General features: G+C 34.5%; 1 protein-coding gene across 1 annotated transcript; it reads right to left on the bottom strand.

Moving 5' to 3' along the window:
* Positions 1-374: 374 nt before the first annotated feature.
* On the bottom strand, positions 375-16373 carry LOC125647217 (uncharacterized). Its single transcript, XM_056141921.1, has 6 exons — positions 15987-16373; positions 15313-15493; positions 14044-14232; positions 4380-4724; positions 1664-2189; positions 375-1022 (listed from the first exon to the last, which is right to left on the bottom strand). Exons 1-6 carry the CDS (start codon positions 16371-16373, stop codon positions 902-904), a joined length of 1749 nt encoding a protein of 582 aa, XP_055997896.1. The 3' UTR covers positions 375-901.
* Between the last annotated feature and the right edge of the window lie 98 nt (positions 16374-16471).

The raw sequence follows: 16471 nt of genomic DNA on the forward strand, positions 1-16471 counted from the left end.
TTGATAAACTACGGCGTTCAGCATACGACTGCTACTGTTGTTCTACTAACAAGTAAAAACTATTATTTACAACCGAAAACAGTTTAATAGATGCCTACTACATACAGTCTATCTGATATAGAAATTTCCCAAGGTTAATGCTTTCATTTTTACTTTGGAGAAATAGGGAATTACATTCGCAAACTTTACGTCGTGTGATCGTAATATCAAGTTTATTTCAGTCGTATCTGGCGTACCATAACACGTTGTTTACGAGACTGATCACTGTTCGTTATTTTGACCTTTTTTTCATTATTACCAAACTGCGAGGTATTTCTTTTTACAAAGTAGTCACATCAGCTACAATGAAATTAAACAGAACAAAACACGTTTTTGAAGAGAGTTTAATTTAAATTACTAAGTGTCATCGTGATATTCACATGCAGAACAGTTAAACTAGTAATATTATAAGAAAATTAAATGCTATCGAAAATACTTTAGGCTTTACATAGTTGAAGTTGATACGGGATTTATCCAAGCACATGCTTTCTTATGAAAATGTCAGGACAATAAATACTTGGAAATCAAAGTATCGAAAATGGGGAGAAGCCATCATTTATATGATGTCATAACTCAGAACTAGGTTATTCTTATCAAATTAAAAACTTACTTACATAGATATTCCTCAATACAACAAATTTGAAATTGAAACAAGAGCAAGACTTCAGCTCTATCATACACAGGTTTAAATTTTAGCAGATATTGTAAATATAAATGACCATAATATGGCCTTTCAAAATTTGAATCAACAAGATGGACACTTTAGTGGTTTGGGTAAATTTCAATTGCAATATGCATCTTTTATGTTACATGAATCATAGATAAGCACTGGATTCAATTTTGACGTGCATGTATGCATGTCCTACACTCTCTGGATTTGAGCGTAAATAACTGCATTTGTTCCGTTTGGAGGAGCATCTACAGCACATGAAATCTTGGTGCTTTCTGTGTCTGTCAGCTGCTTTGCAGGAACATTGCCATTGCTGTGATGAAATATTCAATTTAATTGCAACATATCTAGTACATATTTGTAATAGTACAATATTAATCGAGTCCAACTTTAGCTACCCTAAAGTACAATATTCTATATCACCTAGTCCGGAGAACGAGGCGAATGTTGTACTTCGGGGGTTACTACAACATTGTATTGACCAAGAAAATGTCATTAATGTTTTTAGTATATGATTGAATAATTGAAAACATCGACACCGGCTCCAAAATTTCCACCCAATCGATACCTGATCGGCTACGATACCTGATCGGCTATCTTTAGTACAAGATCTAGCCAGAGATGGTTAGAGACGCAAGTTTTCATTGGACTTTCAATAATTGTTCACCATCTTAAAATTCCGAATTCGGTTTTGGTCTGATTTTGGAAAAATCAAACGTTATATTCACCTCGAAGACTCGTGGAGGTGGACATAACATATATGTATTTCATATACATATTTAACAATCGTATCTTGATATTAATGCGCGTATTTAAAATTAAACTTCATGTTTACATTTTGATACTTTTTGCCCAATAGAGGAAATATAACTACACACGATAATGTTTTCATATTGAAAGTATATGAAAAGAGTATCGTTATCTTATAGACTACACATATATTAGGATAGTTACCATTCATTTCCTGTCTGCACATCAATCTTTGCCAGCTTACGAAGTTTTTTCAGGTGAAATGCCAGTCCAACTGACATAGCAACGGATGCAGCTGCAATTACGATAAAAACAACCCCAACAACACCCAAAGTGTTTGTTTCACATGTGTAACTTTGTCCGAGATCAACACATTTCTTAAGAGATCCACAAGGGTTTGAAAGACAGTGCAACACATGCTGTGGCTCAGGAATCGTACCATTCACAATGAGTGTAACATTTTGAGAATGCGTGGAATTCAAAGAATTTGTGACGGTACAGGTGTATGTACCAGATTTTTCCTCTTGGAGATTTTGCAGAATTAGAAACTTTCCATTTGAGAGTTTTTCTTCAGTAGCGTTGGAATCGACAGCTTCAAATGTCCATTCATACTCATCATCAGTTGGTAATGGATTGCCATCAGCTACACAAGTCATCTGTAGTCTTGGAGTAGATATTGGGTAAACGTTCGATTCAGGATCTCGAATAATTTGGAGAACACTCGCTTTATCTAAAATTCAGATTTTTAAATCAAGACAGTCTACTGACAAATATGTTGATGTTACAGGGGTTTCAACAGTGTTGTTTAAAGTCAGGATTTCGGAAATTCTATATAGTCATTATCATGATCCATTTTGCAAATACAGCTTATTACTAGGTGCAATGCTGTCTGACGTGTTTCATACCAATTGTTAGGCCGTTCTTCGCATACTGATTTTGACTATGCATTTTTTCGTTATCTTCTCTTATCAAGATATAGGACTTATGGCGGACGGATGTGACCGGTCAACGGGGAATGCTTACTCCTCTTAGGCAAATGATCCATGGTTGCCCCTTCTCGTAATTTTGTATGCTTTATAGGATTTAAGATATTGATCACTGTTAGTTATCTTATCTTGTTCATGCATACCATTTATGGTATAGAAGTCAATTATTTTATAATATGAGGTATATTTTATCCCATTATTAATTCATGCTTGCAGAAATTGTATAACATAAATAAAAGTATGATATTGTTTACATTTGCAAAAAATCTGAAATAGAAATGATGTTTCTAAAGTTTATACCATTCGCACCATTGATTTAATCATTATCTAGTTACAAAGGAAAATTGAAAACATGATGTGTCTTTCCGAACGTTGTATTTGTAGTCAGTATGATAACCAGCAGTAATGGCTACTAATCAGTACCGATTTCCCCACGATTTAAAGTTGAAAAAAGAGTTTCATCAAAATATATGCTGGTACAATATGTATAAAAATTGTAATAAAAAAATTGGAGTTTTGTACAAATACATTTTCAAATAAGTATCAGAGTAAAAATGCACGCGTGTTTCAACGACTAGCAAGTAGTTTGGACAAATCATAAATAAGTGGAACAAAATGTGCTTTTAAATCCTACCATTCTAATTTAGAATGGTTTCTTAACTGCATGTATCGTACATGTAACCTGTAGAAGGATACTTTTTCATGTTTACGAAAGAAACCATGAAATTCATGTACGTTTATCGGAAGAGGAATACCAGATATGACTTGCGCTATTTTTTCTTAAATGCGCCCGTCATAGAAGGTCGTATTATGGTATGACGCAGTGCGTCCTCCCGTCCGCCTGTCTGTCAGTATCTTGTACTATGGGTCAGATAAACAAAGAACTTACAAGACTAGGATCATTACATTTGATATACATGTTTCCAATTATTCAAGCAAGAGCCCTATTTTTTTTCAAGGTCCCGCGTACATGTATATTTGTAATTTTGTAGACATGTAAACAGTATTAAAGAATCTATGGTAATCAAATATACATATTAAACCATCATGACATAAATATAATTAAAAACCATCATAAACAGGTTTTATGTGATAAATTTCTCCGTTTGTCTTTTTGACTCTCTGTTGTCTATATTTTCACCCATTAGGACCTTGAGAGAAGAATAAAACGAGGATTCTGGTATTTGTCAATGTCATACTCTCACAAGTAATTATGGTGAAACAATATATTTGTTGTCCACACATTTCATAGTATTACTAATTCTAAGATCATCAAACTTGGTGTGCACGTCCTCCATGGTGTTATTGTCACGTATGTTTTGAAAAGTGATAAATCATCTTCTAGGGGTTCGTGTTTGCCCAATTCTGTATTCCTTATAGGAATTCTTCAATAATGGTACATTGTTCGTCACCTTCATTTTTCCTTTTGCATTTAGGATTCAGTAAGATCTTTGTTCAATTTGATATTTAACAAAGACATATTCCGATATAGAGAGTGTCAAAAGAACACCGTCAGTCATTTGTTACAAAAGAATGGTTTATTAGGACGTCAATCCCTTCTTTGTTTACTATTGCACTACTGAAAATAGTGACCGAGTATTTTTGCGTCGTGAGCATTGATCGAGTTTTATAAGCGCTCATTATAGGTAAGAATGGCATAAAAGAAATGACTTTATTCAAATCTCATGTTTAAAAGAAAAATCAAAAGAAAAGGAAGATTTCAGTGGGATGGTTGTCTGTGGAGAGTATCTCGTGTTCTTAACACTATTACTTTTTGTACAGTGTAGTATGCAAAAAAAAAAATCACCCAATTTTGTGCCTAAATTTATGAAGAAAATTCCCTTATTTAAAATTTGTGATCTAGTACACAAAACAAATAGTGAGGAAATATATATACATATCAAATAAATGCTGCATATATATTATATACTCACACAGAACATTTACTTTCATCGTGTCTCTGTACTGTAAACTATTTTCAGGATCCTGGTCACTGCTTGTGTCGTCTTGCGAGGAACATCGGAAGAAGGCGCCATTGTCCCCCTTTGTAACTGTGTAGGTTACATTCAGACCGGCCACAAACTCACAGGTTCCAGATTCATCGGATATTGCTTGAGATTGTCCGACGCTGGCAATGCTGTTATTGGCACGAAATCTCCACCATTTTACAAATCCTGGTGGTTTACCCACATCCGCAAAACAAGCAAGTGCTAGATTGTGGTTTTCTTGTATTTCTGTTTCTGATATCAGTGGAATATCCCAAGGTTGTTTTGCTGACTCTAATTCAAATTTTATGAATGACATATATTACACATGTATTAGTGTTTCAATGAATATTAGATACTTTAAAATCGCTTTGTAGTTAACATGATCATATATAACAAGTCCAAAATCTAACAACACGTATTCAAAAGCTCATAAAGATAACTTTAAGGATTCCCCAGGAAAACATAATTTTAAAAATGGCTGATCTAAACTGATATGATTTAACCAATCGGAGTTAAATCCATTTATTAAAGTAATATTGAGTCAGCTTTTCTTTTTAATAACTGGCACATTTCAATCATTTTAATTAAGGGTACTACCCCGGTTTTTTGAGTCATCCACGTCTTGATTGTTCGTGATATTAGCCAAACAAAGTAAAACTGTGACGTCTAAACGCAAATTCTTAAGTCGTCAGCAAACCATTTCAATCCTTCCTACGACACCCCATTTTGATTATTGTAGCTTAAACTTGTATCCACCATTTAATACTGTTACTGTCGTGTTTTTTAATATGTTAATTTCAGATAAGCCCTTACATGCGGATATCCCAATCGTCACGACTGGAAACATGCCTCACCAGTAACAGCTAATGGACAAGGCAACTATTTGGCTCACCAGTAGTGCTCAACAGTTTGCTTCCTATTTGATTTAGTATCCCAATGAATGAATTTTCTGTACTAGGTGATGAAACATGTGCGTATCTGTGTCCATAGGTCATAATTGCATGCTTGTATTGTTTAGGGATGCTAGATAGGCAATAACTGATGTCTGGCTCCCTAATTGTAAAAGTCAGCCGTGGCCATTATCGCCAAATAAAGCTTTTCAAGAAGTATTGTGCTAATTTTCTTTCTTTTTCTCCCAGCATAAAGGCTCTTTTGGGCCCAATGAATCTTTTTACAAATACATAGCAGCGAAATGAGTATCAAATCATCGTAGATATTGCATTTGTTCGTAATGATTTTATAAGTTATTGAAAATATTTATATCCATTTCTTACCACTCATGGTGTCATTGTCAAAATACAAATATCAATATATTGTAATTATAGACATCAAAAGCATGCATCCAATGCTGAGCAGTTTAAATCAAGCAACAAGGGACATTTTTGAATTATCAGCGAACAGTAATATTATTCAATGTTTAAAACTATTTCGAAATAAAGTTAGGAAATTGAAAGAACAAGGTAATCAGTAGTGATCAGGTAAGAAAAAAAATGATATTGTGCGAAGGGCATACATGTACATGTAAGATATCGTGCGCATGACTTAATATTTCATATGCACGATTTAACTAGGCTAAAGCTAGCAGCCACTAAACAGCAGCCAATTAGGCTCTAGAAGCTAGCAGCCAATAAGAAAATTCATCAAAGTACTGCGAGTACTCAGACGGAACACTAAAAAGTAACACATAATAAATCAAAACTGATAATTTTTCAAACAATTAATCAACAAAATTTTAATTACCGAGTTTCAGACTTGAAGGCAATTGAGCTCACCTGAAAGTTTCTGACGTTACATCATATAGGGGGATAATGAATGCTAATAACAAATTAATCTTTGAAGAGTCCACAAAAGGAGTAGGCAGGGAAGGAAGTGGACGCCTAGGACTATCATTTTCCGCCCTCAGATTGGGACTGTAGGGGTACCACCTGTGACTACCAAACGGTGGGACCACTTTTCGGACCTCTCTTATAAATGACTATAGGGTGTTGGAATAAAACAAAACTGAGGAATAGAGAACAATAAAATCAAACATATAGAAACTTTAAAAGGGATCACATAGGCCTTTAAGGGCAATTTAGCTCACCTGAGAGTTCCCAATTTTACATCAATTAGGGTCATAATGAAGATTACATGTAATAACAACATAATCTTTGAAGCGTCCGCTAAAAGAGTATATAGGCAAGGAAGTGGACCCACAGAGCTATCATTTTCAACCCTCAGTCAACCTGGGGTCTCCCAAAGGTGGGGTAACTTTTTCAGACCTCTCTAATAACTGACTAAAGGGTGTTGGAATTAAACAAGACTGATAAACGACTAGAGAACAATGTGTCAAACACATACAACCATATAGGCCTTTGAGGGCAATTGAACTCACCTAAAAGTTCATGATTTTACATCATGTAGGGTCCTAATGGAGGCTAATTATAGCGTAATATTTGAAGAGTCTGCCAGAAAAGAGTATATAGGCAAAGAAGGAGACCCACAAGATGGAATGGGGCCTCCCAAGAGCGAGGCTACTTTTCAGACCTCTTTAATAATTGACTAAAGGATGTTGGAATAAAACAAAACTAATACCTTTCCTGTTTTTTATTTAAATATGCAGTCTTTAACTGTCACTTCAAAATGTCATGCTAATTAAAATCAATGATTTTTTTAAAATTTGTGTGTCTGAAAATCGCAGTCGGATGGCATAAACTTACGGGAGCTTTACTCCCACCCCCACCCAACCCCAGCTAAAAAAAATACCGACCTTGATCTTTTGATCTATCCCCTTTAAAACCCCATTAAACTCACGTGAACATACACATGTAGTAGAAAGCTTCTTATGTTCCTCATTGGTTCAGTAGACTCCTAAAAATGCATGTTTTAGTGAGCAGAGTAGAAATGGTATTCGAACACATCTTTTAAAAAACTTTACTGCCCATATGAAGTGGTTCTGGCTGATTTAAAGATTATAACAATGATTTGAAATTAATTTTCTCTGATGTTCCTCCTTTGACAAACAATATTTCCTATCTAAAATGTGTTAAACCAATAATTGATTTCCATGAAATACACCAGTAACTGAGTTCATGCATCCAACTTTTCAACATTTTTTTGTGGGTGGGGGGGGGGTATCATTCCTTGTTGAAACAAGACATAAGTGAGTTGTTGATACATCTCTTTGGTCCCCGCTGTAGTAATTGATCTTAATGTCAAGGTTGAAGGTTCAAAGTCACCAAACATGGAACGTAACACATCGGCTTGAATTTAACAAAATATTATGTTATGCGCACGAGATAATAAGTCGTATGCACGAGATATCATGTCACTACGCATAAGATATTATGTCGTGCGCACGAAATGATATGCCATGCGCATGAGATATTATACATTTATTGCATGATAGTGAGGGAGATATGAAGATTTATTCACTGAAACATCATTGAAGTGACATTATTTGTCGAAATGCGCATCTGGTGCATCAAAATTGGTACCTTACGAGTTTTACATTATGACCCCTGGGTCAAGGCCTCTGCTGGTGGACTGTTAGTCCCCGAGGGTCTCTACAGCCCAGTAGCTAAGTACTTCGTTACTAGCTTGAAAATACGGATGTATATTTAATTGCTGTTATAAAATTTAGAAATTCATTTCAAAATTAAAGATTATCTCCCTTACGTATAACTCTTATCTTTAGATGTATTTGACTTCACTTTTTTGGCACACTGTTTTTCCCTATAATAACTCTAAAACTTCATTGTTATTTCAGATTTCAAACATTTTGGTTGAGCATCACTGAAGAGACATTATTTGTCGAAATGCACATCAGGTGCATCAAAATTGGTACCGTATAAGATTTACATTCACCCAAGAAAAAATCATATTCCCCAAGGGCAATGGGTGAATAAATCTTCATATCTCCCGAACATTCATGCAATAAATTGTTTATTATACCGAAACAAAGCAAGACTATAAGAAATGCATTTGAAATTGGGAGTCCGCTCATTTATACATGTACAATGTAGCTGAGATCGCCCTAGGGGCAACACCGCACCGCCAAAGTATTAGAGGGTACAGTAACGTGCAAGGGAGGCCACTGCCTGTGAATTTCTCACACCAGCGCACTTCCACAATGACAAACAGGGATGACCGCACACCTATCACTATATTACCGGTTCTAATCAGACACACTCGCAGGGATGTCCGCACACCTGACCTCGCACAGCAACAAGTAGGGATGTCCGCACACTTGTAGCTATAAGATACAAAATCCAGAACAGGGATGACCACACAATCCGGCAGTAATAAGCAGCAGGGATGACCATATACTTTCTACAAAGTCTTACGGTATAAGTAGGTAAGCCCACACACTCACACGTACCTTTCTGAGTTTGTCGAGCTTTACCTCGACAACCGTCTTTCCAGAATTGCCAAGAAAATTCCTATATATCTGCAGTACCATATATATTGTTTATTAACCAAACAAGGGCCCTCGGGGGGGGGGGGGGGGGAGGCAGGTTAGCAAGCAATTAATTATAACAATGAAAATAAATAACAATAATTCAGAAGTACTAATATTGCCAGAGTTGTGTGAACTCTGTTTTCTGCACTGCAGACATTTATAATAATATATGAAATACTGCTTGTAGACAAGATTTAAATTAACAAAATGAAATGTACGATAAAACTAGAGCAAAGCTCGTTGCAAAGCAACGAGAGGTCTTTGGATAAGGAGTTCTGAATCAATGTTTAATCAAAGTCATTGTTTTTAAACAATAAAACAACAAATCATTTGAAATGAGACTGGTCGGCCATGGGTTTCTGAATATTCTATACGCATGTTTAGATTTGGTTTAATCATGATTATAAACTATTGATTTCAAAACATGTTCAGAAATAATTCGTTATGTTTGTAAAATGTATCCATTTTCTTTTTCATAACGAAGAATTTGAGTAAAGCTTGTGTGTTCAGTTAAAGTAGTGTGAAATCACAGATCGCTAGTCCAGCAGCGATGAATCTCCGATATTAAACACACATTCAATTAGACATGATTGAGAAACGAACTGTATATTAAATTGCATATTTTAAAATTGATGCCTGACTCAAAGCTCTAGAGTTTTGAATTTAAAATAAATCAAACGTAAGGCTAGGGACGTATAAACAAGTACATCCCCGGAAAGACTGAATTATTCGAAAAATCCAATATGATCAAAAACATAACATTCTGTGTTATATTTAGGACGACAATGTTTACTTTGTGTAGATGCCCTGGTTCACACGCGATGGTTCCTCGAGGCGGTTACGTAACTGTAAACAAAAACAAACCCCGCGGTGTAAGATGCGTATAGTTAATGACTGAGTTATTGTATGCTTGAAGGTTTGTTTCTTCAATAGTCCATTTTCGAGTTACCGTATTCCGGCATGATTCTAACATTTACTTTGTACTCGATGCGGGCACATCAACATCCGGTTTTCAACATGAATTTCGAAAGTTTGAAAGTACCAGAATTAAAGCGATTTTTACAGGATCGAGGAGTCACATGTCACTTTTATAGAAAAGATAACTTATTAAGACTGTGTAAACTAGCAGAAGAATTGAATTTAGAGATCATGAATGACGAATCAGGTAATGCATTCAAAGAATTTTCGTTCTCATTGAAGTTTATACCCTTTAGAGTTTAGTGTCTCATGTGTCGGTGTATTCACACATTATAGATAGAACTATGATGAAATGCGAGTAAAAATATCATTAGATAATAGCATGATGGATATATTGTGTATGTAAGTTTTTGGTATCCCATATTATTTGTCTTTTAACAGTATAAGATGACATGGACCTGGTCTTTGTAAAGAAAAAACAGACAGAATTGTGGTTGAGAAGTACTTGCTGCTACGAAACTGTAAATATGATGAATATGAAACTCACTGGCAGAGAATATGTGAAAATCTATGTTAGTAATAAGGTCTATTTGTACTTTTTCATCAAATAGGTTTGTGCTTCTTTTTTGTGTTTGATCAATAGATATATTATATCTAGATCTATTATACTTATCAAAATTTGTTACCAAGAAAATAATACCTTTTGTACCTCTCTCTCTTTATCTCTCTCTCTCTCTTTATCTCTCTCTCTCTCTCTCTCTCTCTCTCTCTCTCTCTCTCTCTATCCTGAAAAAGATTTTTACATCATGCATATACTTACATAAAAGAATAAGGTAAATATGAAATGTAGACAGTATTAGAGTTAATATTATTGAGTTCGTATTTTAAAATGAATTTAATATGATGTGAAAATATCCATGTAACCTATCTCCCACATGTATGCAACAGTGTATGTATGAAGTGAAAATTTTGTAAATAAAAAAATTATAAAAAAAAAAAAAAAAAAAAAAAAAAAAAAAAAATTAGCGTTGGTGTATCAATGATACTATCATTGAAAACCGCCATATGGATGAGTGAAACATTTCCCTATAATATATTTTACCGTATCTTCAATGCGTTCTCTTATGATTGTACAGCATTAGAAAACAAAATGTTTATTGAATTCCTAGATGAGTTGCAAAGTAGAATGGGGACAGCATGTGTTATGGTTAATGGAAAGGATATATTGCCAGTACAAGATATACCTGAATGGTCTAAGAACTTGACAACCCTGCCACCAATTGAATCATGTGATGTTATGGTGTATCTTGTAAATGAATGTGGATGGGAAGCCTCTAGGTTAACTTCATACAAGAAGGATAATGGTTACAAGCTACACTTAGATAACCACATTAGTGATGTAGCCATAGCCGAGGTACCAGACACCTGAACACCACACTATTATGTGAAGGCTAACTGTATACCAGAAACCAGGCAGACAGAAGCCCCATATGCCACTTGGGTACTTTTGAATACAAATGGGCAGATTCTCAGTGGAGGTTGTTCTTGTGTTGTGTAAGTTATATATCACTAAGATATTCAATTACTTTTTTCAACTGTCAAATGTGTATAAATGATGATGAATTGATGATCATTGTATAAAATGTGCTTTTGTTTTTCCTTTACATCAACAACATTTTCAGATTTTGTTTGATCCTTATTTTGTGTTGCAACTGAGAAAAGTACCTAAAAGGCTTTTAATATTAAAAACAAGTCTTCTTTGTACTTTAATCGTTGACTTCACTTTCATACATCATTGGTTACCTAACCCAGTGCTGGCAACTTGGCGGTAACCATTTCCAAAATTCATTACCGTGCAACCAACGTTCATCTGGCATGAATTTGGTATGGTTTTTCATTCATCTCCATTTCATAAATTTTTATCATCCAATTCAGTTACTAATAAATGATAATAAAGTAGTTGTCATGATTTATAAAGTGTATATTTATGGTAGAGATATTCAAAATCATATACTTGTATTCTATGAAAATACATTTCAAGTATTTTATCAAGATTATTTACAATTGATAAAAAATTCAATTTTAAATTTTACATTAACATAAATACAATGGTACACGCATATGATAACAACAATCAAATGCATTTTATTTTTCAGTGGAAATGGAACATGTAAACATTGCAAAGCCTTGTTGTTTTCTTTGGTAAGTTTCGACAACAGACACAAAGATCGTTATTCAGAAGCATGCACCGACACTGTGTGTACCTGGGACGAGCCCAAGAAAACATCAGAACCAATGGAAATAGACTGCATTGATCTGCAGAGGGACAACACCACAGAGAAAAAAATAACACCCACTATTAAAAATTACTCTCCTTGTGGTGAGATCAATAGCAGAGATGTTGAAAAAGATGTATACAAGTTGTTCAAATCTACTGATTCCCTATTATTACAAGTCTTAGATCCCCCAAGTGATGACAGCTCATCTGAGGATGAATTGAATGTTTCTACACTTAAAAATGCCATGCTGGCTATGCCATCAAATAGGTCTGTCTTGGATCATTTAAGAGATATTTACACATCAGATGTTCTAGTAGAAATAGAAAAAAAATACACAAGGTCAATCTGATAACACTGCTTGGTTTGAGCATCGATGTGGAAGAATTACTGCATCACTTTTTCCATCTGTCATGCATTTCAAATTTACTGACAATCCCGAAAATTACATTTTGAAAAAACTACTCGGCAACTCTGGTGATGGGTGTATGATACCTTCGATTGCAATAGGGAAGAAATCTGAACCTGTAGCTAGGCAACAGTATATTGATTTATGCAAGAAATTACACAGAAATTTAAAAGTAGATACATGCGGGTTGTATGTATGTGACCGTTATCCTTTTATGGGTGCTTTACCAGATGGTAAAGTTACATGCAAATGTTGTGGAGTAGGTCTTATAGAAATCAAATGCAGCTTTACATATCAAAATGTTGAACCTTCAGAAGCTTGTAAAGATGATCATTATCATCTCTACCTTGATGAAAACAATGCTGTAAGATTGAAACAAACATCTCCATGGTATATTCAAATTCAGGGCCAAATGGGCATATGCAAGTTTCTATGGTGTGATTTTGTGTTTTTCACAAGGAGAGGTATTGTCATTGACAGAATAACATTTGACTCTGAAATGTACTCAGAAATTGTGCAAAAATGCAACAGATTTTTTGAGAAGTATGTGATTACTGCTCTGTTAAACCCAAAGTAATAATGGACTTGTAACCACTGGAAGGTGTTTTACAGAATTATGATATGGTCATAAGATAGTTTGTTCTATGTTTGATATGATATACAACTTTGTGTAAAACAAACTGTTAAAAAACCATTGCTTATATGCATCATAGACTTCCTGTACACTTGTGCTTTATGGCTGATAGTGACTTTAATCACTTTATGTAAAAATTTAAAAAAAACCTAAGTGGAATTTCATTGCACAAAGAATATAAGACATATACATGTACATTTGTTACATGAATCAACTGCTGACACAGGCATTTCATCTATGCATGTATTCGTATACATCTTATTTCACTAAAGGTTGTTGACAATTACTTAAGAATGCACACACCCTCAGAATTTGATTACACAAAGGTTTGATTTTTAAAGGCATAGTGTGTGATAGTATTTTGTAGTTCTTCAATCTGCCTATTGCCATTTCAACATGAATTCGGAGTTTTGCAATTTTTTTGGTTTCCAAAACATCACTTGCAGTGAGATGTTTACCTTTTCCCCACGAACACTTTTTGGTAAATGGTGGTATATTCAATGTAACTCTTCTCTCTAACAATAAGTCTCTTATCAAAAAACCCCTATCTGCCATCACTTCATCACCAGGCTTTAATATATCTAAAAATCCACTGTGTTCAGATATGTATCTGTCAGAAACATTGCCTCCCCAAAGATTTGAAACAAACATAAAAACACCAGAAGGAGTTATAGCAACTAAAGCTTTAAATGTGTTTTTCTGCTTATAAGAACTAAATGTTCTTATCTGAGCTGTTGGTGCAGATGGCCTTTCAATAAAGAACTCAGTACAATCAATGATACATGCTGTTTTGGGAAAAGTTAATTTAAAACATTTTGGCATAAACTTTTTCAAACATTTGGAATTTGGTCTTTTCAAAAGTGGTGAAAATATAATATTCATGTAATTAATCCATGTTGTAAAAATTTGTGACACCCTTGTACATGAAATACCAAAGCTATCAGCAACAACAAATGTAGGTAAAGCCAGGCGTAGTCGTAAAAGTGCGACAAGAAACTCATGAAAACGAGTCAGCTTCCTATTTGGTCCAGACTTCTTGTAAGGATTCTTTGCTCTAGCATTCTTTGTTCCAGAACCACCCTTCCAATACATCAATGTAGGTGTTGTTTTGTCAAGTATAGCTGTTAAAGTGAAAACAGATAGTAAACATTTATTCATATGTGACATAGTATCCTTTTCTATTACTTTTTAAGTTTGATTAAAATTCTAATTTGTAGTTGTTGTTGTTAGGTGACCTGTCGTCGTGAGTTAACAGTTGTACATTTTTAACTTCTTGACATCTACCATTCTAATTCTTTTCAAATTTGGTATGACGCAACTTTGGGACATAAGTTGTGTATTTCAGGACTTCTGCTTCCCTGGATCGTTAGAATTTAGCTTAGATATTCAGAATATGATATTTTTTTTTAATTTCATAGCCCTTGGGGCTTGTGATACTTTTAACTAATGCTCAGGACAGGTGACCGACAAGGCCTGTGGGCCTCTTGTTTATAAATGTAGTTATATGTGCATGTATAATAGAAAGAGTAATGCAGATATAATCTTATGATACATATATATTGATTCAAAGTGACATAGGTCCGTTTGGACCGGGTGTTCAATAATTTATGTACTTTGTAAAAATGTTGTGAAATATTGTATTTTAAAACACATAAATAAATTACTAACTTACTTTATTCAAATTAATTCATTTTGGTAAATTTTGTGGCTAGAATAAAAGCATACTAAAATTCCAATACTACCACACATGTGTAATTTTGTTTTATCTATCATGTCTATTATAAGGCAAAAAAAAAAAATACATGTTGGTTTCCACTTTCCCGACCGACCCTAAAAAGTTCTGCCGACCCTAACACATTTTAACTCATTCTCACAGATTTTGGTAATGTCATCACTACAACAAGAGTATATTTATTGACTTATTAAGTTATTAATTATGCACTAATACTAGACATATTCCAAAACACAGAAACAGTTTTTGTTTACAGTACAGTGGAAGAAATGTTTTGATTCTTCATATAATAATTCAACCTATAAAATAAAAAAAAGCATAACCTATCTACCGACCCTTAAATATTTTGAGGTGAAAGTGGAAACCAACATACAATTTTTTTTGGCCTAATACATACATTGCATAAAGTAAATACATTACATAATTTATAAATATATATATATATATATATATATATATATATATATACCAAAGATTCCAAAAAGGGTCAGTACAGATGGAAGCCCAAAGTAACTCTTCACAGAGCTATCACTTTCTGTCATCTTCTCAACAGATAGGTACCGCCTCAAGTCCTCTTTGTCCTTAAAGGTCTCTCGCAAGTGCTTGAGCTCAGTCTCAGAATCCTCAAAGTCTTGCAGTGTTAAGTCTGTCTGGCATTGTACATCAGAGGTTTGTGAATGAACTTGAACACTGGCAGTACAATATTCATGACCATGGGGCACTAAATAAATGTAATGGAAATTTATTAATTTAGGGAAAAGTTATGCATTCATAAGAGCTGTTGATAATTTAAGTGCTGACAGTACCCTTTTCACAATCATGAGGCACTAAATGAATGTAATGGAAATTTATTAATATAGTGATAAGTTAGGCATTTATAAGAGCTGTTGATAATTCAAGTGCATAAGTCAACATACTTGCCATTTGTTCAACTGATGGAATGGATTGCAAAATAATTTCACTCTCAACAGGGAGGGGGGGGGGGGGGAGTTTTACCCCTTCATCATCCTGTAAAAGTATTTTTAAAAGTTCTAAAATTTACAGGTATAAAATCGTCACTGCAGCTTGGCAATCACTTTTAGAATCAAGAATTAATAATTGCAAATAGAATACACTATTTAAACCTTAATTACGAGTACATACCTGTAAAAGAGACGTTGTATTGGACGTATCGTCGCCAATATTGATGACATCAGTATCTGTTCTTTGGTTCCGCTGATTAACTAATCTTTTCTCGATAGAAGACGTTCCTCGGGTTCCCTGCAAACATTTGTAGTTGTTATATCGAAAAAGCTCGGGGTAAGGATGATGTGTTGTTGGTTCACCATCTACAAAATGTCTGGAGCATAATCTGTCGTGACGTGAGGGGTTGAAATCACGGCGCCTTAACAGTTCAAGCCATTTTCTGCGGAGTTTGGGCTGTTTAGATGTAGGAAATGGAAAGAATTTCACATCAGCCATGAATCCGTATCTTCCCTTCTTTCTCGTATCTGACGTACATCCTTCCGCAACACAGTAGAACTTGGGCATTTCGCAGCAGACGAACTTGTTTCTAACATAAACAATTTAACCGGAAGTGATGCGCCCCTCAATTTTACGAAAATCACGTGACTTAAGTACAAAGTAAA

Source organism: Ostrea edulis, chromosome 6 (assembly GCF_947568905.1).
Source record: "Ostrea edulis chromosome 6, xbOstEdul1.1, whole genome shotgun sequence".
Taxonomy (NCBI): Eukaryota; Metazoa; Mollusca; class Bivalvia; order Ostreida; family Ostreidae; genus Ostrea; species Ostrea edulis.